This window comes from Oryctolagus cuniculus, chromosome 15 (assembly GCF_964237555.1).
Source record: "Oryctolagus cuniculus chromosome 15, mOryCun1.1, whole genome shotgun sequence".
In the NCBI taxonomy this organism is placed as follows: domain Eukaryota; kingdom Metazoa; phylum Chordata; class Mammalia; order Lagomorpha; family Leporidae; genus Oryctolagus; species Oryctolagus cuniculus.
Window position 1 is genome coordinate 36,036,139 of NC_091446.1, and position 27,615 is coordinate 36,063,753.

At 41.6% G+C, this 27,615-nt stretch overlaps 1 protein-coding gene across 1 annotated transcript; it reads right to left on the reverse strand.

Annotated features, from left to right (window-relative positions):
* Positions 1-2,388: 2,388 nt before the first annotated feature.
* Positions 2,389-27,615, reverse strand: LOC100345193 (cytochrome P450 2C1). The gene is made up of 9 exons (XM_070057577.1): positions 27,331-27,615; positions 25,119-25,281; positions 24,771-24,920; positions 21,196-21,356; positions 18,172-18,348; positions 14,503-14,644; positions 10,095-10,282; positions 7,490-7,631; positions 2,389-3,079 (listed from the first exon to the last, which is right to left on the reverse strand). The coding sequence occupies exons 1-9, from the start codon at positions 27,496-27,498 to the stop codon at positions 2,898-2,900; spliced, it is 1,473 nt and encodes a 490-aa protein (XP_069913678.1). The 5' UTR covers positions 27,499-27,615; the 3' UTR covers positions 2,389-2,897.

Genomic DNA, 27,615 nt, shown 5'->3' on the forward strand with positions numbered 1-27,615 from the left:
TTTACAATAAACAAACAAAAAAACAATATATATAAAGCTAAGCTGACATCTTGTGATGTGATTGTTATCTATAACCCTTGTTTATACTCCTGTGGAACAATGGTCTACCACCTTTTACTTGCAGAGCTCTTTGTTTAGAGGAGCATTGAGCCTGTGATTATAAAATAAATGGAAAGTGTGTTATCACAAAAAATTAAAAGAAAAAAAAGAAAGAGAAGAAGGAAGAGAGAGGGAAGGAGCGGGGGCGAAAGGAGGAAAGCATATTCGTGGAATCACATCTGTGAAATTCATGGAATCTGTTCTCTAATATATTCATAAACAAATAAATGTAACAAAAATTTACCAAACTGTATCCTGAAAATATGTACAAATATTACATGTCAATAAAAATGTGGTTCTAAAAAATAAGTTATGTCAAGAATGTAAAAATTAAAATAAAATAAATAAACCCAAGTCCACTTTCAAATGATACCATACTGCTTCATGGATAGTGTGCCTACTAGAAAGAACTTATTCCTAGCTACTCTATCAAATTTATTATTTCATATTTATCATTGATTTCACTTATTGATCATCTATAATCCTGAAATATATTCTTGTTGATATTTTTAACAATTATCAGTGAGATCAGTCTAAATACATATCTGTCAAGGTGAATAATTACTTACTGTAAGAGATGACAAATTTTAGGCATATATCTATTTGATCAATAATAAAAAGAATTAAGGACTGGAGAAATGTTGAAAGGAGCCATTTCCTCTTCTCACATGCAGTTTCTAACCCCCTGGAACTCAAAACCTAAGAATGCCAGTAGAGAGCTTGCAAGGATGAATAAAACCTCAAATATGCAGAGAGGTAGTTGTAAATATGGTCATAGAGTTGCCCAACTGTGATTAAACTCCAGCTTCCATATAGGAATCCTCAGATAGTTGATGGTCTTAATACACTGGATAAAAAGCATTTGTGCATAAGATATTGCTTCTCCTGAGACAGGAGGGTACCTCACCCCTCACGTCAGACTCTACCCTGGTCTTCCAGGGTGTCCTCCAACTTCACCAAACCTATGTGTGTTCAAGGCCCACTAGGGCTTGTCTTAAAAGTGAAAATAACAAAAAGAGGCACCTCCTCTCCCCTAAATCTGAACCTGAGTTCCTATTCCTCTTAGAACCAGTCTCTGGAAGGCACAGTTTCCCAGGGACAAGTCCTGAGGATGAAAGATCTTTGTGATACCCTCACACCCAGGTGTGGTGCCACTGGTCTCCCCATGCCTCAATGTTTGAAGGATTTGCAGCCACAGAGAGCAGGGGATTGAAAGCAGTATAAGATATCTGCCCAATGCTGCTCTCAAGGACTCATTCTAAAGTAGGTAACGTGGGGCTGGAGAGAAAGTGGGGCCCCTTTCATGTATGTTCAATGGTGCAATAAGGAAGCTAATCATCTTGTCCCTGGTGAGGTAGCTTTACCAGTTTCACCTTCTCACAGATAACACAGCTTCAGTCTGGAGAAATTACATGTAAGAGTACAGTTCACAGATTTTTTTTTCATGCTATTTGAACTCTTTACTTAGGTATAGAGTTAATCTTATGTGTATAAAGTTAATTAAAATAGATCTTAGTAAAAAATATGAATGAGAATGGAGAGAGAGGAGGAGGAGGAAGGGTGGGAGTATGGGTGGGAAGGTGGATAGGGCACAAAAAAATCACTATGTTCCTAAAATTCTATTTATGAAATTCATGAAGTTTGTATAGCTTAAACAAAGGGTTTCTGGTGGAGGGAGAAAGGAGTGCAGTTCCTAAGGGTCACTGGAGAGTCATCCAATCAGGCAAATACCTGTGCAAAGGAGCTAGAAGCAGTAATGACTCTGGGTGCACAGCTTTTCAGCCAGTGTATGTCTTACAATTCTCTTCACTTGTGCTCTTTTGCATCTTGACTGAGTTGTAGTTTTCATGATAACTTTGTTAAGGGAACATCATTTAATACATTCTATTGTACCTCTACATATTTGGACAAATGTAAATAGCAATTTAAATGTGGTAAGAAGGACATAACATAAAATTTACCATTTAAATTACTTTAGGACACAGTTTGGTTGCATTAAGTACATTCACATTATTATGCAATCACCACCACCATCTTCAGAACTCTTTTTTCATCCTGAAAATGTAACTTTGTATCATTAAACAGTAATTCCCCATTCTCACACATATAGAAGCCAGGAAGACCTTCCATTATTTCCTCAATGGACCCATGATGTTCTTCCACCTTTTGGTTATTGTGAATAATGCTTCTATGAACGAGTATATAAGTACCTCTTAGATACCTTGCATTTATTTCTTTTGAGTATGTGGCCAGGGTGGAATTATTTGGCCATATGTAAGAAATAACATATACTTTTTAAAAATTTTATTTTATACTTAATTGACAAATAATTACACATGTTTATGGAGCCTGTTGATACTTATCATTATGAGGACCAGCCTCAATTCCTGAGGCCCTATTTTCTTTCACTCCTTAGTCACATTATGTACAAAAGAAGGAAAATCTGAGAACTCATCCAAAAATCAATAATGTATCTATCTAGAACATACAGAGGGGAAATAGTTCTGAATTATCAAGTGCAAATCATCTTGCTCAATTTTACAGTGATAGCATATTAATAACACAGCATTAGATGAGTATTATCCTATGTGGTAGTCAATATAAGAGTTATAGACTGAAAGGAATAGTAGATACATATTTGTGAAGAGAGCTAAAAAACTCTCTCTAATGGAGGGTAGATAATGAGAAAGGAGAAAATGTCAGAGGACAGATCAAAGACAAGGCACCCAGGATAGGGGAAGCAGTCAGATGGTGCCTGGGAGAAGGGAGTTGCAAATGACAACAGGACCTGCCCTTCTTCAGACAGGAATGAAACTGAGCTGGTACAAGGGTGGCACATGGCCAAACCCTTTGAAAACTGGGGTTATGTCAACGTCCCTTGGGTCAACCAACGATTTCAGGGTAAATTTCTGTAAAATGGCAGTCAGGAATAAAAACAGCTCCATGCGGGCCAGGCCCTCTCCCACACACATGCGTTTTCCTGAAAATGACAAGCATAGAAGGTTTATTGTCTAAATATTAAGTTGTAAAACTATCACAAAAAGTACATAGAAAATATCTGATGAATGACTAAAAATGATGGATGAAAGACAGGATGACTGGGAGGATGGTTGGATATACAGATGTACAGAAAGATAAGCAATTGCTACCGTGTAATTTCTTATTTTATCAGGCATTCCTCAATCAACAAATATGTATTGACTATCAGCTCTATGGTAAACATCCACTAACTATTATAACATTATAACTATTCTTCTGACATTTCAAATTTCCATGAATATTTTTCTAGAAACACATATTTATTATGCAAGGAATTGGAGGGAGAAGGGTTAAGACATGATTTATATGAAAGAGTACTTTAAAAAGCATGTAATAATATGAAATTAAAAGATAAGTATATAATAGTGTTAAAAAATCCATACATAGCTTTTTTCATACTGGGCATTTCCATGAACTTTTTGGAGACCGCTCCTACGCATAGATTATAAAACTTTTTGTACCAAAATTAATTTACCATTAATTCTATTCTCCACCAACTTTTTGAAATGGCCTCATATATTCTACTGCCCTTCATGCCTCTGACAGAATATTCAGCCAAAGACTTTCTTTTCCTATGGCAATCTCAAAACCATACATCTAAACAGGTCACTCTTTCAGTTTAAAGCTTTAAATGGCTGCCATGTGTGTACCATGGGATAAGATCCAAATGCCTTGATCTGGCCCTTCACAGTCTGCCCCTGGTCTGATATTCAATATCACTTTTCCCATTCTCTACATCCTCTGTTCAGCTCTAAGCATATTCCCCTCAGCCTTACTGTCTAGTATCCCATGAAGTTATTGGTCTAGAAGTTTTACTCTTATGCTTCCTCTAGGACCTGTGTCCCATGTCACTTCCTATGTATGATGTTAGGGATCCCCTCAGGTAGTGTAATCTCACCCTCTCTAGGTTTCCTCATCATATTCATGATCCACTGAAGCATGGTGAAAGAAGATCAGGGTGCTCTGGAGTTACCAGTAAGTATCCTCCCCATTCTTAAGGTTTCCCTATCCCTGAATTTAGTTGGCCACTTCTAATCTCCTGGATAGTCCGTTCTTAGGCTCCACTGCCTTTGTAAAAGAGGTCTGATTGTATTCTTACCTTCCTATCCACTTCTTGTAAGGAAGCTCAAATTTCCTTTCTCTCTTTAGAAAGCTATGGGGCAGGAATGGGCAGAAAAGCAGTTTCTCCCTCCAGCCTCCCCAGAAACCTATGTTTTTCTTGCTCAGAGCACTCATCCTACTGGGTTATAATGTTCTGGCTATTCACCTGCTTCCCTAATTTGGAAGGGATTCCTTAAGAGCCTTTTGTGTGCTTCAGGGTACTTATTATATCCCTATAGCTCCTTAGGAGTGAGAACCACTGCACAAAAGACTCTCAAAATAATGGAATTAGATATCCTATACATATCAGGGGTGAAAAGTCTAAATGAGTTTCACCTTCTAAGAGGAGCACATGTGTGTCGCTCCCCCTCTTCGTGGAGGAACGACACAGGACCCTGCGCTGTTCTTTCGTCTGCTCGGCCCTCCCCGGGTTTGCTGCTGGTTCTTCCCGGGTTGGCTACTATCCCTTCCACCTCCGTGGAAGGGCAGTTCCCCCTGGCCGCATTCCCCACTTCCGCAGGGGAGCAGCACACCGCCGGCCGGTTCTCTCGGGGGCTGCACGGGTTCCCTTAGATGTTCCCCATAGATGTTCCTGGTGCATGCCGTCTCTCTCCTCCTTTATAGTCCTCCTCCGCCAATCCCAACTCGGCTGCCCACACGCCGAGTACGCTGCTCTCCAATCAGGAGCAAGTCCTACAGTTTATTAGTTGAACTGGAGGCAGCTGTGCGGAAGCTGTTTACTTCTCTCCCAACGCCATGTTGTGGGAGAGCAGATGCATAGAATAAGTCTTAATTTCAGTAACTTAGTCCAGTCTGGATTGCTCCCCACAGATCCCCCTTTCTTTTTATTTTTGGCGTTGATACGCGCCTGTCTTCGGTGTCCCGCGGCACACACTCTGCTCTACTTGCTAGAGTTGCCACAGGCTCTTACAAGTCCTATCAATCAGGAAAACCGAATCCGGGTCCTCTCTTCGCCATGTTGTGAGGAGGTTTTTAGGCGCTGATGCGTGCCTGTGTTCGGTGCCCTGCAGCGCATGCTCTGCTCTGCTAGCAGGGGACTTACAAGACCTATCAGGCAAACCGAATCCAAGCCTTCTCATTGCCTTATTGTGGGGGAGACTTATTAGTGTTGGTTCGTGCCTATCTTCGGTGACCTGCAGCTCATACTCTGGTCGAGCTGCTTGCTGGCGCTTACCGCCTTAATCAGGCAGACCGAATCCAAGCCTTCTAATTGCGGTATTGTGGGGAAGCCTTACTGATGTTAATTCGTGCCTGTCTTCGGTGACCTGCGGCGCATAAGCTGCTAGCCGCCGCAGGTGCTCATCGTGCTCATCGCCTCACTTAATCAGGCAGACCGAATCCAAGCTCTCACATTGCAGTGCTGTAGGGAGGCCTTTCTATTTCTCTATTTCTCTATCTCCGGGCATTCCTATTTCTCCCATTTTACTTCTGTCTGCCAACATTCCCATTTCTCTCACTCCACTTCCAAACTTCTGTTTCTCTTATCCCTGCGGCTTTCCGGCACCTCCCCCCGCCGGCGGGCTCCGCCCCGAGGCTATTTCTCCGCCTTTCCCGCCGAGCCGCTTCAGCCCGCGTCTCTCATCTGCGCGGCTTCCCGGCTTTGCGCGGCTTGGCTTCGCGCGCTCCGCGGTCTCCACGCCCTTCGCGTCTGCACCACGGCCTACGCCAGCCCCGTTCCCTATCTATTCACGCCCCGTGCTCTCTCTGCACGCGGCGGCTTCCGCGAGTAACACAGCGTAGCTTACGTGTCCGCCACTAGCATTCAATCTAAGTTCCCCGGGCTAGCCTGGCGAATTCAACCCAGCATACGTCTCCGCCCCACGATTTGGCTTCCCGTCCTTTGCTCCCCGGGCTAATCAGACGGATCCCAATCTGGCTTACGTCTCAGCTTCTGGTTTCAACTTTTCGCCCCCTATTCCCGGGCTAACTTGAGAATCCCAAAGTGGCTTTCGTGTCCGCCTTGGCCTGCCCCCCGCGGCTTCAATTTCCCTAACATTTTTCTCTACCCGGTATGTTTCCCCAAGCTTTCCTCCAACGATATTCCTCCCTCATTTCTCCTGGCCTCTCCCCACAGTCCGCGTCCGAGTCTGTTTGTTCTAGCTTTCACTTTCGCTTTCGACCTTAGAGATTTCTCCCAGCTTCCCCCCGTAGTCCGTATCCGAGTCTATGCCTAGGCTTTCAATAGCTTCTTCCGACTCCTTTTTCGTCCGGCTTTTCCCTAGGCTGTTTGCTAGTCTCTCTCTCCGATATTTTCCCTAGGCTGTTTGCTAGTTTCTCTCTCCAATATTTTCCCTAGTTCTTCCCGTTTCTTCCCTCCTAAGTTTTTTATCCGTCCTAGGTTTCCTATCCAAGCTAGGTTTCCTATCCAAGCTAGGTTTCCTATCCGAGTCACGGCACCATTATGTCGCTCCCCCTCTTCGTGGAGGAACGACACTAAGCCCTGCCTAGGCTTCATATCCGAGTCACGGCACCATTATGTCGCTCCCCCTCTTCGTGGAGGAACGACACAGGACCCTGCGCTGTTCTTTCGTCTGCTCGGCCCTCCCTGGGTTTGCTGCTGGTTCTTCCCGGGTTGGCTACTATCCCTTCCACCTCCGTGGAAGGGCAGTTCCCCCTGGCCGCATTCCCCACTTCCGCAGGGGAGCGGCACACCGCCGGCCGGTTCTCTCGGGGGCTGCACGGGTTCCCTTAGATGTTCCCCATAGATGTTCCTGGTGCATGCCGTCTCTCTCCTCCTTTATAGTCCTCCTCCGCCAATCCCAACTCGGCTGCCCACACGCCGAGTACGCTGCTCTCCAATCAGGAGCAAGTCCTACAGTTTATTAGTTGAACTGGAGGCAGCTGTGCGGAAGCTGTTTACTTCTCTCCCAACGCCATGTTGTGGGAGAGCAGATGCATAGAATAAGTCTTAATTTCAGTAACTTAGTCCAGTCTGGATTGCTCCCCACACATGTGTAGCCAGATATATCTAGGGACAAAATTCAATTAACCTATACTACAGTTTTCTCAGTTTGGAATAACTGGATCAGCACCCCAAAGCCCCACTAAGCTGGCTCTATAATAAGGATGTGTCAGGAGCAAGGAAGGCACATGGGCACTGGGAGTGGTGCTCTTGATCATGTACAAAGAGCAAATCTACCAGCTTCACAGAATAAACCATATACGTTTCAACTGACCCCAAAAACGTCTCTTGTCCCCCAAAGTACAAATGGAAATGAATTTCTGTTACCTGCTGAGAAAGGCATGAAGTAGTCACTTTTCTTAAAATTGCCTCTGTCATCCAGGAAGTGGCCAGGGTCAAACGTCTGAGGGTTGGAGAACTCTTTGTCATCGTACAGCACAGAAGTCAGTGATGCTATGATGGATGTGCCCTAGGGGAAAAAAAAAAAAAAAGACAGACGAACTGAATCTTAGAAAAAAAAAAAAGGAATGGGAAAAAAGCATGGAAATCATCTACTTCAATCTCTTTGGTCAATAAGTAAGAAAATCCATGTACAAAAACAACAGTGATTTTTTTTTTTTTTCCATCCAGACTGACCAAGTAATAAACAGGGATGAGTTTGAGCCTAAGAGAAATGACATCATCTGTCTTATGGGTGAAAATGATTATCTCATAGCTTTAGCTTGTATTTTGCAGATCTCACCGGGTTCGTTTCTTGTAACATAAATAAGGTAGCCTTATCAACAGTCTACAAATGAGAAAAACTAAATTCAAAAATTAAGGATGAAAGTCCCTGTACTCACAGGTGAGACCTGGAAGAAGCGCTTGGCTCCTGGCTTCAGCCTGGCCCAGCCCTGGCCATTGCAATCATCTGGGGAGTGAGCCAGCAGATGGAAGATTCTCTCTCTCTCTCTCTCTCTTTCTGTATCTTTGCCTTTCTTTTTTTTTAACTTTTATTTAATAAATATAAATTTCCAAAGTACAGCTTATGGATTACAATGGCTTTTCCCCCCCATAACTTCCCTCCCACCCGCAATCCTCCCAACTCCCACTCCCTCTCCCATTCCATTCACATCAAGATTCATTTTCAATTCTCTTTATATACATAAGATCAATTTAGGGCCGGCGCCGCGGCTCAACAGGCTAATCCTCCGCCTAGCGACACCGGCACACCGGGTTCTAGTCCCGGTCAGGATGCCGGATTCTGACGCAGTTGCCCCTCTTACAGGCCAGTCTCTGCTATGGCCCAGGAGGGCAGTGGAGGATGGCCCAAGTCCTTGGGCCCTGCACACCATGGGAGACCAGGAGGAAGCACCTGGCTCCTGCCTTCAGATCAGCGCAGTGTGCCGGCCGCCGCGCGCCAGCCGCGGCAGCCATTGGAGGGTGAACCAACGGCAAAGGAAGACCTTTCTCTCTGTCTCTCTCTCTCACTGTCCACTCTGCCTGTCAAAAAAAAAAAAAAAAAGATTAATTTAGTATATATTGAGTAAAGATTTCAACAGTTTGCACCCACACAGAAACACAAAGTGTAAAAATGCTGTTTGAGTACTAGTTATAGCATTAATTCACATTGAACAACATTAAGGACAGAGATCCTACATGAGGAGTAAGTGCACAGTGACTCCTGTTGTTGACTTAACAAATTGAGACTCTTGCTTATGGAGTCAGTAATCTCCCTAGGCTCTTGTCATGAGTTGCCAAGGCTATGGAAGCCTTTTGAGTTCACCAACTCTGATCTTTTTTAGACAAGGTCATAGTCAAAGTGGAGGTTCACTCCTCACTTCAGAGAAAGGTACCTCCTTCTTTGATGGCCTGTTCTTTCCACTGGGTTCTCACTCGCAGAGATATTTCATTTAGGTGTTGTTGGTTTTTTGTTGTTTGTTTGTTTGTTTGTTTTTGCCAGAGTGTCTTGGCTTTCTATGCCTAAAATGCTCTCATGGGCTCTTCAGCCATATCCGAATGCCTTAAGGGCTGATTCTGAGGCCAGATTCCAATTCAATCCCATCACGGTGGCATATACCAATGCCATCTCACTAGTCCAAGTGATCAATTTCACTTCACAGTTGATCATACTGATAGGTCGAAGAGTCAAAGGGATCACATTAACAAGACTAGTGTCTGCTAATACTAACTGATAGAATAAAAAAGGGAGAGAATGATACAACATGGGGAGCGGGATACACAGCAGACTCATAGAATGCCTTTCAAATAAGTAACAATAAAGTCTTTAAAAAAAAAAGCGTGTTGGGAAAATGACAAACTGATACTTTCAACACTTATTTGGAAATGTACATACCTGAAAGTAACAAAAACCTACTTTTTTTTTTTTTTTTTTTTTTGACAGGCAGAGTTAGACAGTGAGAGAGAGAGAGAGACAGAGAGAAAGGTCTTCCTTCCATTGGTTCACCCCACAAATGGCTGCTACGGCCAGCGCTGAGGCCAGCGTACTGCGCCGATCTGAAGGCAGGAGCCAGGTGCTTCATCCTGGTCTCCCATGCCGGTGCAGGACCCAAGCACTTGGGCCATCCTCCACTGCCTTCCCGGGCCACAGCAGAGAGCTGGACTGGAAGAGGAGCAAACGGGACAGAATCTGGCGCCCCAACCAGGACTAGAACCCGGGGTGCCAGTGCCGCAGGCAGAAGATTAGTCAAGTGAGCTGCAGCACTGGCCTCAAAAACCTATTTTAAAAGCATAAAAAATTGTAAGCTTCCAGCGATCAAGATGCATCAAGCAGTTTTTCATATTCTCACCCTGAAAGTAACAGAAAGTTCATCAAGCTGCAGTAATAAAACTCCTCCCAGCTTGTGCAAGTAGAGGATTACTCTGAGTAACCGCACTCTGAGTTTGGGAATTTCAAGATCATAGATGTACAGTGTAGGAGAAACAAGCTTGCCTTAGGGATGAGGTAGTTTCTGAATTTAATGTTACAGGTTGTTGCACGGGGCACGTTGTTGGGGATGAGGTCAATGTATCTCTGGATCTCGTGCACCGTGGCATCCGTGTAGGGCATGCGGCTCCTGTCCTGCATGCAGGGGCTCCGGTGTCGGCCAATCACACGCTCGATCTCCTCCTGCACTTTAGCTGAGAAGACACAGTAAGATCATGGAATAGGAGAAACGTGGCACATTTTTATAGCAGGTGAGGGCTAAGTGAGGCACGATGGTCTCCCAACAGCCCTATAAGATCATTGTATATCTAGACTTAGAGAAAGAATTGCTGTATTAGAGAAACAGGTGAGGAGCTTCAAAAAGTTCATGGAAAATTCTTACCATGAAAAACCTACGCATGGATTTGAATTTCTTTGAATGAAAATAAACTTTCTTTTTATTTATTTATTTATTTGACAGATAGAGTTAGGCAGTGAAAGAGAGAGAGAGAGAGAGAGAGAGAGAGAGAGAGAGAGAGAAAGGTCTTCTTTCCATTGGCTCACCCCACAAATGGCTGCTATGGCCAGCGCTGCACCAATCCGAAGCCAGGAGCCAGGTGCTGCTTCCTGGTCTCTCAAGCGGGTGCAGGGCCCCAGCACTTGGGCCATCCTCCACTGCCCTCCTGGGCCACAGCAGAGAGCTGGACTGGAAGAGGAACAACCCGGACTAGAACCCGGTACCCATGTGGGATGCTGGTGCCTCAGGCGGAGGATTAACCAAGTGAGCCACGGCGCCAGCCCTGAAAATAAACTTTCTTTTAATTCTATTTTTCCACCAACATTTTGAAGTACCCTGATATTACTTTCTTACAAGCTAGGAATTAATGTAAATCTGAACATACTTACATATTAGCATAAAGGATAACAAACATAAATAAGTATGTAAAATGCTTCAAAATACATGTGAACTTCAAAGTACATGTGAACTCAAAAAACTGTTATCCTTTGAGAAACAGAAAATGTTATCAAGAGCTAATTTTTTTTTTTTTTTTTGACAGGCAGAGTGGACAGTGAGAGAGAGAGACAGAGAGAAAGGTCTTCCTTTGCCCTTGGTTCACCCTCCAATGGCCGCCACGGCAGGCGCACCGCGCTGATTCGATGGCAGGAGCCAGGTGCTTCCTCCTGGTCTCCCATGGGGTGCAGGGCCCAAGCACTTGGGCCATCCTCCACTGCACTCCCAGGCCACAGCAGAGAGTTGGCCTGGAAGAGGGGCAACCGGGACAGAATCCGGCGCCCCGACTAGGACTAGAACCTGGTGTGCCGGTGCCGCAAGGTGGAGGATTAGCCTAGTGAGCCATGGCGCCAGCTCTAAGAGCTAATTTCTTATTAAAAGAATAAGTATTGTTTTAAAATTTAATTCTTTAAACAGATCTATATTTTGATATGGATTGGTGTATTGAGCGTGTGAGTTTATTTGCAACTTGGACTCTCTCATCTACACATACCCCCCAGAGATACTCATTTGGAATCATTCTAGAAGTTTCTTCTGAAATTTATGTTTGCATTTCTTTTGTTTGATTTATTATTTTAATTATGTGTATGTATGAGCTACAATGTGACAGTTCAATATGTGTGGTCAGTGTGTGATGAGCAAATCAGGTTAGTTAGCATTTCCATCTCGTTAACATTTTTTACATTTTTTATTAACAATCTTGGGGCCAGTGCTGTGGTGCAGTGGGTTAAGCTCCTGGCTCCTGGCTTTGGATCGGTGCAGCTCTGGCTGTTGCAGCCAATTGGGGAGTGAACCATCAGATGGAAGACCTCTCTCTCTCTGCCTCTCCTCTCTCTGTGTAACTTTGACTTCCAAATAAATAAATAAACCTGTTTTAAAAAATTGTTTAAAAAGCTATCTTTATACATATTTATAGGATATGGTTTCATATTTCAGTGCATGTATACAATATGTCCTGATCAGAATAACTTCCATGTATGAAAAAGAATGTACAGTATCTGTCTTTCTGATTGTGATTTATGTCACTTAACATGATGGCCTCCAATCCCATTTACTTTGCTCCAAATTATAGGATATCATTCTTTCTGAAAGCTGAATAATATTCCAGTGTACGTGTGTGTGTGTGTGTACATATACCATGTTTGCTTTATCTTTAATACTCTGATGGGCATCTAGATTGATTCCATATCTTAGGTATTGGAAATAACCCAGCAATAGGAAGTCAGGTAACCCTTTCATTTACTGCTTTAATTTCCTTTGAATATATGAGCAGAGGTGAAATACCAGGATCACATGGTATCTATTTTTAGTTTTTTTGAGGATTATGTTCACATTCCTAAACAATGATTTTAGCTACTTTTAAATAATTTATAAAACTTGCCAGTAAGAGAGACAAGGGCATACATCTCCATCACCACCTCATACAAAATGTACAGACACACACCCACCTACAGATGCAGACACACATGCACTTCTCATTCCATTTTTCCAAAATGTTTAGAACACAACTACTCTATGTTTATTGCTGATATCACTATCACTTCTTATATACTGACCACGGCAAACACATATCCTGGTTTAAAATGTGCATTTCAAACCAAATTTTAGATGCAAGTTTTAGAACTCTGGCAAATGCGCAGATATATTTCAAACTGCTAGTTATAATTTTCTAATTACTGACAACATCAAATAAACAATCAACCCATATTATCCACTTGATCCACTCTGAAGTGATTGTTTCTTAGTTCTAGCACCCAGCACCCTCCCTGACCCTCTTAGCTTTCTACTCCAGCTCTCCTGATTCCTGGGGCTCATGACTTCCTCTCACTTGGTTTCAGATGCTTGGATGAGCACATCCTTTAATATCTTTCTGAGAAAGCAAAAACAGAGGATGAATTTTTTTGTCAACTTGCCTGTCTCAAAATACAAGAATATACAAAATGAGAGCTAGTCAAGAATTCTAATGCCAGTCTGATGCTAAAATCTTGTATCTGACCTCATTTGTCTGTGAAAGGTTTTATTATTTCTGTAATCCTAGTGTTCTGAAATCCCACCATTCTGTGTCTTGGGGTGGATAATTTCATTTCATTCACTTTATGGGCATCTGGTGAGAATTTTCTATCTATATGGCAATAAATGGAGGTCTTTTCACTGGTGTTACTGGTGCCACTCATTGTCTACCATTTACACAGTGCTGCTGGATTAAAGGAACAAGATGGAGAAAGGTGCTAAGGATAATCAAATTCTAGTGGACTGTTCTTTACCCCTTCTCTATAGCCTTGCACCTCACTCTGACTGGTACCCCACACTTTGTCTGTTTCACTAGAGAGTGGGCCTCCTTATCCTAAGAGGGGGAAATGGGTTCCCAGATAAATGAAGATGTGAAAGGGAACTGAGCACAAAAAGAATCCAGTTTTCTGCATCATTCTCCCTCTACCTTTTTGGTTCTTCCAAAATAGCGACATTTCAGTAATTGTAGGGCACTAATTAGCCTGTCCATTCAGGATCCATCTTACTCTTGTGACATTTGGGCATAATGTAACTCTTTACAGAACTGGATTTCACCCCTCCATCTGCTGTGTGTTTCAGAAGTAGAGTACATTAAAGACTTGTTGACTGTTTCCTATATTCCTCCTCTCCAATTTACCCAAAAGGAATTCTAATCTATAATTAATTTATCATCAATTCAATAGGATTCTGAACCAGTAAAACTGATCTAACACAGAAACCAGACTTGCTTTAAAAAAATAAAATAAATTTTTAAACCTTCTCATCAAGTTCTTTATAGAAAATAAAACTATTGGCCATACGAAAAATTCTTATCTTGGCAAATATGATTTTTTTCTAGACTCAGATTTCTGCAATAATAAATTCCTAAAACACATGTCCTGCCTAAATTGTATATAATTTTCTTAAACATTTAGCCTTTTAAAATACTTCCCGGGCTGTGAAATTTTCTCAGGCCATCTCCTCCAATGTCTAGCATATCCACTACATTTTAATAAGCATAGTTTTGGTCTTCTCTACCCCAACATCAGCACACAACATTTTCAGAATAAGAGAAGATCTATGAGAACATACATATCATCCAAAACATTCTGTCCTTCAGAAAAATAACTTCTAATCCCCAACCATTTGAAGATGCTAGGCCTGCTGCAAACTCCCTTCCATGAAACCCAGACACTTTATCCACAGTGCGTTGTTTTTATTCCTTTTCCTACTGCTCATGTTCTGTTCTCAGTCCCTCTCCTCTATTGTACATTTTTGTCTTTTTTATTCCTCCATCATATTTGTACAAACTACAGCTGGTGGCACAGAAATTTCAATAATAAAGTTTCCTAAGAAACCCAAGGTGGAGGACACTAGCAGTGGCTTAGCTACATCTCTCCTGATGTTTGCTTTTCTCATTAATTGTGGACATACCTGTGACCTCTGGGTGCTTCAGCAAGAGGAGGAGCCCGTATCTCAGAGTGGTGCTTGTTGTCTCTGTCCCAGCCACAAACAAATCAGTTATAGTGCCGATCAAGCTTTCAGTTGTGAATTCAGACTGCTCATTGTTATTTTCCTAAGGATTATTTGATTATTAATTATGTGATAGCTTGCCAGCACATTTAATTACAATCAATCCAAAGTAACTTGGGTTTTTCTAAAGATAAGCAAACTTATAAAATGGAGAGGTCAGTTTTAAAACCACAACAGCTGCATATTATGGCAGAGAATGTAGATAGATTAGGTGATCCAATCTACAGTTCATTTACCCATCATATTGCTTGCCTCAAAATTTCATTTTCCAGCCTCTCTTGCAGCTATACTGGCCATTCAATATATAAGCTAAAAAAAGAACCTGCTGATGTCAATGCCTCTTTCCTCCTTCTTACTCAAAACACATGTGAGTATATGACCATGGAAATGGAACAGATATCACTTTGGAACATGAGAGTTTCAGCATCACTGGTAAGGAACATAAGCTAAGTACTGTCATCAAAAATGGCAGCAAGCTGAGTCCAGGGGGCTTCAGTTCTATGGTTCTAGTTCTCAGCTAACCAAATTGAGACCCACTGAATGTGAGAGAAATACACTGCTTTTGAAGATATTGTTGAGCTTTCACTTATTTGCATGTAGAAAAGAATCTTAATTCATAGAAGTGGGTAAAGTTGGGCCATATATTGAAAACTGTTAAAAGTCAGAATCAAGAGATTATAATTTTCAGAGTGTGGCATCAACAACATAAGAGGATTTTTGCTCTCTATCCATGGATGTTCTAAAAAACATCTATTCAAAAATCAATTCCCTATCAGAAAATAAATAAATAACTTGAGATACTCCTATGCACTTGCCTTGAAAAAATATCCACATCACATGGGAAAGGCTATGGTAAACTCAGACATGAATATCCATCCTATGCATTGTGTCATACAACCCAGAAGGAATCCCCAAAACTCAGCTCATTCCTGAGCAAAGAAGCGTTTAGATGCCGGTGTTACGGCTCAGTAGGCTAATCCTCCGCCTTGAGGCGCCAGCACACTGGGTTCTAGTCCCAGTTGGGGCACCGGATTCTGTCCCGGTTGCCCCTCTTCCAGTCCAGCTCTCTGCTGTGGCCCGGGAGTGCAGTGGAGGATGACCCAAGTGCTTGGGCCCTGCACCCATATGAGAGACCAGGAGGAGCACCTGGCTCCCAGCTTCGGATCAGCATGGTACACCGGCTGCAGCACGCAGGCAGCAGCGGCCATTGGAGGGTGTACCAACAGCAAAAAGGAAGACCTTTCTCTCTGTCTCTCTATCTCTCTCACTGTCCACTCTGCCTGTCAAAAATAAAAAAGAAGGGTTTAGACTACACATATAATTCTCTGTGCCATAGTTTAGCTCTTAATTCACCAACTTTAGGGAACTGGGCATATCTGAGTGTCTACATCACAGAATACAGTGACAGTTTTAACAAGCACGCAAGCATGTCCAGTAGATTCATCTCTAAGGCCCAAAGCAGAGAGGGGATAAAATACAAAAGTCCACATTTCTCCCTAAGAAGGCCTTGCTAACATATTCTACCAATAATACCACTGCTGACAGGTAAGCTTCTAACTAGCCTGCACCAGGGAGTTAACTGGGTCAACAAAAAGCAAACCTCTGGAATCCTGAGTAGGGCTTGATATTTGCCAGGCCTTCTCCCTTGCTCCCCTCATGATAACTACATGTGTACCCACTCATCCTGTGAGGAATTTGTCCATGCAATGAGTGCCACAATTTTTGTAGTTTTCACTGCACCTTCAACCACCTATTTCTAGGAGTTTACAGAAATTTCCATTCCCAAATGAATAACCAGAGATCACAGAAGAAACAGATGACATAATATGGGCCCACATCAAGCAGCTATCTTCCTAGGGGCACAGGGAATAGTCAGAACACTGGTACACACATTTGCCACAAATCCTCTCCCTAGCAAAGTGGAGAGAATGCTGAAGACAAACACCAACTCTCAGATCCACTGTGCAGATCAAAGAAATGGAACAGATATCTGATACCCCTACATTTGAAGTTCTATCTATAGAGTCTGCCTTCTACCTTTATGTCTTGTGTTACCCATGAGGCATGGCACATCCAAGGAATAATGAAGTTTTTTCTAATAAAGTATTGAGGAATTTACCACTGGTAACTAAAATCCTAGATATCTTAGAGTCATTCTTAAACTGATTAATAGACAGGCTTCAAGAATTAGGGAAATCCCTCTGAATGTGTCTAAACTATGGAGAACACAGGAGGGTATGTTCTTCTGGTAAGCTTTCCATAATTTAAATAGTATAATGATAAGAATAATTGCCCTAGCAGTACTGAAGTCAGAGAATAGAAGTAATTTGTTTCTTCTCTCCTCCAGATTCTTCAAATTGTTCTAGTTTCTTCAACTCATCTGTAACACGATTGTACCAAATCAACTCAAATTCCATGCACAAGTCTTTCAAAGTCACCCTCATCAGTATCTATGAGTCTTTGCCAGTTTAATCTACTAACTAGTTTCCAGTTTTTGCCCTTTGCTACAAAGTAGTTGAGCCAAATAATGGTGGTCTCAAAGGATGGGTTTTTTCTGTAGAGTTAGCACTTGTCAGTTTGTTCTGAACTCAGGTTATCTCAAGTTCAAGGAGGGTTTTGGACTTGTATCAGTGTTTTTATGGCATCTACATTATCCTCTCACAGATTCCAAATTCACCACCTCAATCTTTCCCACCCAAATTAAACTTATCAGATAGCACTATCTGGTCCCATTACTGAAATTTTCTGCAGAATTCCTATCAAGTAGCTCCCATCTCATCGTCCAGCTAAAACTAGTATCTGTGAATCTCTGGGACTGTAACAATATAGAAAACTTAATTTTATTTCAGAATTCTCATTTCCATAGTCAAGAATATCATCAAGCTGAGGACCAAAGAAATGAAAGATCTCATAGCTGGGTCTTGAAATTCACTCTCATTTTACAGATCATTCTACTGAATTCCAAGGATCATTTTCCCTACATTTTACATGCATTCCACTCTTGTTCTGGCTCTTGCCTGTACTTGATCAAATAAAAACTTCCCATGCCAACATTCAGTTTTGCAGGTTTATTTGGCAGACTCATCCAAATTCACTGTCCAAACTATCTGCCCAAATTCACTTTTGCTAACATTCATGTGAGGCTTTTTCCAGGTCTTTGCCACCATACACCTTAGAATCTCCCATTATATCATTCCATCTACCGAAAACCCCCTCCCGTATAACTCCTGCAAATATTTGAAGATCAAAGTCAAACTTTGGGACATGCATACAGATAGGATCCTGTTCATATTCACTATATGGTTTGATATGTTGAATTTTCTAACATGTGTTTTCCAAATCACAAGAGATGTGCATTCTGTCTTTCTTCAGATAATTAGTTACCTAGAACAGAGCCCATGAATTCTTATTGTTTATTCATTTTTAATTTTTTATGATGCTTAGTCAAGATACACACACACAAGTACTTAAAGTGTGAGCCAAGCATTTATTATCTGACCATTGAAACATCTCCAATAATCACAGATCACTAATGAACCCCAAAATGCAAGCAAACAAATAACATTTTACCTGTTCCATTTTGATAAGGAAGCAGTCAATGAAATCCCGAGGATTATTTATGTCCAAGGACTCCTGGTGTTCTTTTATTTTCTCCAAAATATAACCTCTTATTTCAGCAAAGTTTTTAATGACTTTGTTATGACTCCCTGGGAGATAATCCATGAGAATAGGAAAAATATTGCAGAACTGAAAGGCAAAAGAAATTTGTTGAATTAAAAATAAGTATTAGGCCGGCGCCGCGGCTCACTTGGCTATTCCTCGGCCTGCGGCACCGGTACCCCAGGTTCTAGTCCTGGTTGGGGTGCCAGATTCTGTCCCGGTTGCCCCTCTTCCAGTCCAGCTCTCTGCTGTGGCCCAGGAAGGCAGTGGAGGATGGCCCAAGTGCTTGGGCCCTGCACCCCCATGGGAGACTAGGAGGAAGCACCTGGCTCCTGGCTTCGGATCGGCACAGTGCAGCCATTTGGGAGGGAGAACCAATGGAAAAGTAAGACCTTTCTCTCTCTCTCTCTCTCTCACTGTCTAACTCTGCCTGTCAAAAAAAAAAAGTATTAAAAAATATGTATTGAGGGGCCAGCACCATGGTGTAATAGATTAAGCCTCCACCTGCGGTGCTAGCATTCCATATGGGCATTGGTTCATGTCTCAGCTACTCCTCTTCTGATCCAGCTCCCTGCTAATGGCCTAAGAAAGCAGCAGAGAATGGCCCAAGTGCTTGGGTCCCTGCACCCATGTGGGAGACCTGGAAGAAGCTCCTGGCTCCTGGCTTCAGATCGGCCCAGCTGCAGCCATTGAGGCCATCTGGGGAGTGAACCAGCAGATGGAAGACCTTTCTCTCTGTCTCTCCCTCTCTGTAACTCTACCTCTGAAATAAATACATAAAATCTTCAAAAAAAATTAAGGTAAATTTAAAATGGTCTCCACATTGAGGTACAGCACTTGATTGTTCATATACAGTAATCCTCTACGCTGACAGAGATGTAAAGGAGAAAACACAGATCCCCTGAACAAAGACAACAATAATTTCCTCATATATCACCTTTATAGTATGAAAGCATCTTTAGGTCAATTCTTTCATTGTATACTTTAACTCGTTCCTACAATTCTGAAACACAGAAATGCATGAATTGCTCTCAGTCACATTCTGTAGATGAGGACAGAGGGTAAGGAAGGTTGGGTAATGTTCACAGAGCCACTCCCGACTATTTCTACCATTAGCAAGCACCCATGTGACTGGCAGTGGGACAAAAGACACCATAAAACCCAGTTAAACATGCTTTGGGCAAAAACCTATATACCAGAGAGGTGAATTTCCTTGTATACTACCCCACAATTATCTTTTAGGCAGAGTGTGGGCCATGCCAGTTCAACATAAGCTGAAATTTGGATGTTTATTTATGATTTATAAACCCCAGATGAAATAGTTTTGTCAGCTCTCCTTGGTTACCTCGTCAACTGGCATCCCAGGTGATTCATCAAACACACCTGATTCAGGGCTTCCTGGGAGCATAAGTGCTTGCAAACATTCTCTCTCCTTGACATTGCACCTTAGAGTATTTGTGCCAGGTAATGTGATGAAGAGTTCTCTAAGTGTTGATGACTGAACAAGCATGCAGTTAACAGAAGCTTTTCAGGAAGAACCTGAGATCTTCACTGTCACGTACATGCTTGCTGGCAATAACCAAAGAACTGCCAGGAAACTGGGTTTTCAGGATTGGTGAGAAAACCACCAGTCAAGGAAATAGAATTCCATATGTATATTCAGCTCAAATGGCACGTCCTCCCACAAAAATTTTGAAAAATCAAGAAGCAAATCCTGTCAGAATCAACTTTATCAGAATTCCAGACAACAGTCAAAGGTGTATAGCAACAAGAGAAGCCTGAATGAAAGAAAGGGCAACTTGAAAATGGTGGGAAAACTTTGTAACATTTTACTTGCCCTTGTCCCACCTCTCTCCTCAGCTTGGTAATGGTCTTATTCCCAGGGTGGGACTTTGGTTTCAAAGGAAGAGGCTGTGTTTCTCTGTCTTAACTTGTCGGAGGACTACCTGAAGGACTGACGTAAGGCACTTTTCTTTGTTTCATCTAATCCAAAACTCACTCAAGATAGAAAAGAATTTCTCCAAAACCATGTAAGGCAAATGGACAACCTGCAGCCAACCTGGGGCAATGGATTACAACTGGGGTAAATAACAGAGCTCTAAGACCAGGGTGGTGGGGGAACTGGGAAGAGAATATCTTGGAAGTTAGGGAATTCCAAAGTGCCCATGTATACTGAGGAATTTAGAAAACTATGGACATCCCATGGGCAGGCCATAGGCTAAGAAAGGACCTGACAACACACTAAACTTTCATCTCCAGTTGTCATCTAGGTTCAGTATAAGCAACAAGTGAACACCGACCTAAGGAGTACAGGGTCTATCTGTAAGACATTCAATCTTGTCTGTCTCTCTGCCCTTCTTTCTCTCCCCACTTCTCTCTCTCTCTCTTCCTCTCTCATTTTTGGCCTTCACCTTCAAGGTAACTCTGTCAAAACTAACTGAACAAAAGCAAATGGAACAGGGAATTCAAAGAACACACAGGACAAAGATATGTACTTTTTAAAATATATCAACATTGTATTCCTAAAGTTGTACTTATGAAATGCATGAAGTTTGTATTCTTCAAATAAAAGGTATCTTTGGGGATAAAAATAAAAATATGTACAGGTATAAGATCACCAAAAATTTTTAAAAACTGTACATATGGCATATGAAATACAGGAAATTTGTTCCCTTTTTATAAATAAAAGATTTTTAAAAAAATGTCAGTCACTAAACAAATAGCTAAAGCCTACAGAAGGAAAAAATAGGGGAAGGGAGCCTCTAGTGAAAACAAAAAGAAAGAAAAAGAATCTAATTTCCAGACAAGACTTTATGGACAAAACTATGAAGTGAACTGCGAAAAGTAGAGAAGGTTGACACCAATATACAGTTCTGAGTTTAACAGTAAGAAGAGGAGAAATGATTTGTCCACCAGAGAGGAACTTGGCCTCACCTGCAACCATGGGGAATTCAGAATCTTGAAGTTTTCATTGAATTTCCCCATCAAGTTCAGGAACTTTGGATCTCTATAGTCAAATCGGTTCTGGAAAATCACGGAGCAGATCACATTGGAAGGAGCACAGGCCAGGATAAAGGTAGGGTCACAGGGTGAGGCTGAAGAATGGGAAATATTTTTAAAGTAACTATTAAAATATACATACATAAGCTTGAGCCTTTGAACTAACAAGAGGAGGTAATTTTAGAATCTAAAACAATATTTCCATAGACATTACCTTATCAGCAATATCTTCAACATGCCTAGAACATCACAGCACTTCTCCCATAAACCTGAATTGACCATTTCATCACAGCTTGTTTAATAACAGTTTCCAACTTCTCCAAACACCCACTGCCTGAAAAAAATATCACTGCCTCTGGGCACAGGATTCTGACACTAGGCCCCTGTTATTTTGGAGGACAAAGGAAAAAAACTTAGAGGCCATTTTGAAAAAACAACTAATAACTCAAGTTACCAGCATAGAATTCTATCTTGAATATTATAGATAATTAGGGAAGGAAATAATTAAAGACCTGGAAACTTTTCAGGCACAATGAATATTTGAAGAAACAAGCAGAGGGAAAGACTAAAGAGAGACAGAGTATGAGAAATTCAGGAATTTGATGGAACAAACTTAGACATCAGAATCCATCAAATTAACAGAAAAACAAATATTAACCCAAATGAATACAATTATAAGAAAACAGATTTGTCTAAAATTACAGTGAAATTAAAAATTCTCATTGAAATTTGAATAAAGTGTTTTTATTGCTTTAATGTAGAAAAAATTGGATTTCTTGCCTTAGGAGATAGCATTCATCATCACCAACCAGAACCCACATTTTATTTCCTTAGACAGGCCTGTGCTCTTTTTAATCATAGATTCTGATACTAGTCAGCTACCAAAAAAAACTGTAAAATTATGAACTTTTTAATTTGATCATCATTAGGCCAATTTATAATTTTATCCATAAAGAAATTAAAGCAAAGGAAAGTGTTGGTTTTTGTTTCTCTGTTTTGTTTTGCTTTATGGTAGGCAACATTTAAATAAAATTGTTGTAATCACATGATCAATAGACTTGATTTGTAACTAAATACCAAATTCCCATCACAGATGACTTAAATCAAAAGCATTATAAAGAATTGATAAGAAATTTAAAAGTAGACATCTTATTTAGTTAACTGCTCAGGTCAGGTTCCTTTTAAATTAAAACACACTAGGGCTTATTAAGATTTCAAAAATACTTTTATTTTAGCCTAGAATGTAAGGGATAATTTGGAATTAGTAATTTGAGATCTGTGTGTATATGTGTGTGTGTGTGTGTTTATAGTGAAAATCTCATTTTTAATTTTTCAATCTTTCCTTTCACTTCACTTAAGATACATAATTGAGCCGGCGCTGCGGCTCTATAGGCTAATCCTCCGCCTTGCGGCGCCAGCACACTGGGTTAGTCCCGGTCAGGGCGCCGGATTCTGTCCCAGTTGCCCCTCTTCCAGGCCAGCTCTCTGTTGGGAGTGCAGTGGAGGATGGCCCAAGTGCTTGGGCCCTGCACCCCATGGGAGACCAGGAGAAGCACCTGGCTCCTGCCTTCGGATCAGCCGCGGCAGTCATTGGAGGGTGAACCAACGGCAAAGGAAGACCTTTCTCTCTGTCTCTCTCTATCACTGTCCACTCTGCCTGTCAAAAAATAAAAATAAAAAATTTTTAAAAAAAGATACATAATTGAAAATTAGGGTAGTTTGGAACCAAGCTGGAAATCAGACTAATTGTAATGATTGTAACAAGCACTTCATAGATGAGTAGAGCTGGTAGGGGGAGGGGGTAAATAATTATCATAAAAGAACTAATCCCAAATCATTTCTTTAAATGCACCTGGGACTTTGTTTTTATCCCATATGGTTAACCATCATAACATCAGATTTTGGTTATTGGCACTGCCATTGAGGTGCAGTAGGTTAAGCCTGCTTGCTGGCATCCCATATGGGCACTGGTTTGAGTCCCTGCTGCTCCACTTCTGATCCAGTTCTCTGCTAGTGTACTGGGAAAGCAACAGAAGGTGGCCCAAGTGCTTGGGCCTCTGCACCCACATGGGAGACTTGGATGACACTCTAGGCTCCTTTCTTGAGCCTGGCCCAGTTGGCTACTGTGGCCATTTGGGGAGTGAACCAGAGGATAGAAGATGTCTGTCCTCTCTCTCTCTCTCTCCCTCCCCCAGCCCTTTCTCTCCAACTCTGCCTTTCAAATAAATGAATGAATCCTTAGAGGAAAAAAAAAATTGTGGGCATTGAAAAGACAAGAGGTTTTTCACAGTTCATAGTTCCCAAGAGGAAGAGGCATGGGGACCATGCAGGGAAGCACCAGGGGTGGTCGGGAGGCCGAAGGAGCAAAGGGAAAGCAGGGGCAGAGCCTTTATGGGAGTTTTATGGGAAGGGATGAGTGAGATAGGGTGAGTAATCTTAGGATTGAATAATTTGAATACTTTCAAAGAGCGCTAGCTATGGGTGGGCAGTAGGTTCAGTATGTGAGTTTGATAAAAGGTGCTTAGAAGTATGGGCTCTGGATAGGCTGGTTTAAGCATCAAGGGTGTGCCATGGACACAATATTTACCATCTCTAGGAATGAGCCATCCCTTGGAGTGAATGTCCTTCCCTGTTTCCACAAGGGTACCACAGAACAAAGTTTCATAAAATATAGCAAAACATGATGAACATACAAATAAAGAGGGGGAATATAAGTAAAGCTGAAAATAAAGCCAACTTAAAATTAGGGCTGGTGCAACAAAGAGTTAAATAGGTCATTCTATTAAATAGTTAAATAAATCATTCTATATGTTGCTCTGCATATTTTTGGAGGATTTAACTATAGTATAATTGATTCAAAGTGTATGAAACAATAATTAAGCAGTTATTTAGCATTAAATAATTTTGATAGTTTTAAGATCATTTTAAGTTTTTTTTCCACAGAGAAAACATGATGGTTAAGGACTTAGTATACTAAGAGGTGCCAAGGCAATTAAAATCACAGACAAGCATCATTACTGACACATATTATAGATATAGGCCAGAGGAAAATCACCTGGACATGTGAATGAAGCTATCCTACAAATATAGATTATGTGAAAGCCTCTGTCTCGTCTCCGTGTACCATAAGGAAGTGATAAAGTCATTCCCACCATGTGCCCTGGACAATTATCCCCTGGTGAAATGTACTAGAATAGTTTTCCCATAATTATGCTATTGTGGGGGAAAAAAAGCATTAACCTTTAACTATTGGGAAAACAGGAGAGTTTGAAAACAAAGCAGGACAGCAAAGGATGAGATGAACCTTTTATTCCTGTGTGCACAGTGTGTGAAACTCAACATGCAAACATACAGAAAAGCTCCCTTGACCCTGCTTCAGAATGTCCCTTCTCCTCTTACAGGCTGACAACCAGGACCCAGAATGAAAGATCTTGCTATCCTCACAATGTATCCAGGGTCATCGCTAGAGAAGATAACATTCTCTTAAGGACATATAAAGAGTCACCCACCACTGGTTTTTCTCAGCTCCTCCACAAGGCAGCGGGCTTCCTCTTGAACTCGTTCCTCAATGCTCCTCTTCCCCATCCCAAAATTCCTCAAGGTCATGAGCGAGAAGCGCCGCATTTCTTTCCATCTCTTTCCATTGCTGAAAATGACTCCTAATAGGAGGAGAAATGAAAACTAGGAAGAGAACCCTTGGCAAGGAAGAGGAAACTGGTAACTAGAAGCCTGTGGATTGGCTCGGCTCTGCAGGAAGAGCCACTCATGTTTCTGTTCTTCATTCTCACCAAACCCATTATCATCACCCAACACACAGACACACAGACAGACACACACACACACACACACACACTTACCAGATGCTTGATTAAGTTTTGCAGTCACAGGGAAATTGGTTCTTCCAGAAAACTCCTCTCCAAGGTCAACCAAGGCTTCCTTTACTGCTTCATACCCATGCATCACCACAGTGGGCTCCATACCCAAATATACAGTGAACACAGGGCCATAGACTTTTGAAAGCTTGGAACAGAAAAGACACAAATATTAGCAAAAGAATTCACCCTTTGGTCTATATATCATTGCATGATTCAGACTGATATAACCATCATATTACTTATATTTTTGTTCTGTCAAAGACAACTTCAAATATTTCTGGATGTTACATATAACTATGATGATGGTTGCTACAGCTTCCATAAACAAAGATATTCCCAATTGCCCAGCAATTGCAGGACAAATTAGTATGTAGATTATTACAACTAAATGAACACATTGAACTAGAATTATTTGCTCTATTTTACAGATATAGAGACTGAACTTCAAAGAATTTCAAAATCCTTTCACCCAAAAAATAAAAGACCCAAATTTAAACCCTGTTTTGTCAATGTCTGATGCCTGAGGAATTTATCAGGACTCAATGCTCAAATTTGGACCTATATCCATCTACTGTAGGACACTGCCTCAGAACAAATCCCCATGGTGATCGTACTCAGGAGTCTGTGATTAACACTAGAAATCTACATTTTTTTTTTTTTTTGACAGGCAGAGTGGACAGTGAGAGAGATAGAGAGACAGAGAGAAAGGTCTTACTTTTTGCCGTTGGTTCACCCTCCAATGGCTGCCGCGGCCAGCGCACCATGCTGATCTGAAGGCAGGAGCCAGGTGCTTCTCCTGGTCTCCCATGCAGGTGCAGGGCCCAAGCACTTGGGCCATCCTCCACTGCACTCCCTGGCCACAGCAGAGAGCTGGCCTGGAAGAGGAGTAACCGGGACAGAATCCGGCACCCCGACCGGGACTAGAACCCAGTGTGCTGGCGCCGCAAGGCGGAGGATTAGCCTATTGAGCCGCGGCACCGGCCAAAATCTGCATTTTTTAAAGTCACCTCAGATAATCCTAATGCCGAAAACAATTTAAGATCTACTGGTATTATTAACATAGAGAGTGGGCACCACAGAGGCAGGGTTAAGCACAAGGAGATATGATGAAAAGGCAATTTAATCTATGCTCTACGCTCACCAAGTAACAGATGGCAACTTTTTGCAAGCCCAAAATTGTTCCATTACCACCCAGCAGACCTTTATTCATTCTTTCTTTCATTTGTTTGTTTTTATTGTAGAACTACAGATGTTCCCTTGACATCAACCATAATTTGCTTCCTTGTTTAATTCTCTTGGCTTATCTGAACAAAATATAATACATATACAGTAGATGACTTCTAAATTAAAGCTTCTAATCACAAACCACCCCATTACTACTTACTTTCTGGCAATAAAATCATAGAAAAGGACTGCATGGGGCCAGCACTGTGGCGAAGGCCACTGCATGCAACACCAGCATCCCATATGAGTGCCGGTTCCAGTCCCAGCTGCTCTACTTCCTTTCCAGCTCCCTGCTAATGTGCTTGGGAAAACAGTGAAAGATGGCTCAGATCCTTAGATCCCTGCACCCACCTAGGAGACCTGAATGAAGCTCCTAGCTCCTGGCTTTGGCCTAGCACCGCCCTGACCATTACAGCCATGTGTGGAGGGAACCAACAGATAAAAGATCTCTCTCTCTCTTTCGCTTTCTCTTTCTCTTTCTCGCTCTCTCTCTCTGTCTCTCCCTCTTTCTCTGTAACTCTGACTTTCAAATAAACAAATCTTTAAAAAAAAAAAACTGAAACAAAGAAAGGCAGGAGCATTTTATATTTTGACCCCACCTTACAACTTAAATAATTTCTCTACTATAAAATACATTAATATTTTTAAATTTTATTCATTTATTTGAAAGACAGAGTAACAGAAAAGGAGAGATAATTTAATTTAAAACATCAGGGACTTAAACTGGCACTGATATGGATACCAACATGGTGAGCAGCAGCTTATCTCACTGCACCACAACACCAGCCCCCAAAGATGTATGATTGTATTCCACTATTTCTGATAACGACCTCCCAAAAAATAATCCCCAGAAGGTATCTATTTTAAATTAAATATTTTAATGATTTGCCTATAGTAATATATTTTATTTAAAATAGGAGTTGATTACTTTCCTTTTGCAAGCTATGGGAGAAAAATAATGCATACTTACATTGGTTAACGATGTGCTGATGTCTTTAACATCCAACTGAAGGATATTTCCAAGAATTGGGAAAGGAGTGGGTCCAGGAGGGAGCCTCCTTCTCCCATGGCTCTGCTTCCAGAGTGAAAGGAGAAGCAAAAAGGACAGACTGAGCACCAGGACCACAACTAGATCCATTGAAGCCTTCTCTTACTGAGCTTGTAATCCTAGACTTTTATAATACTCTCTGCTAATCCTGTTCTTTTGACCAGGCAATCACTAAGCAATCAGCTACATTTACTTTAATGTTTGTTC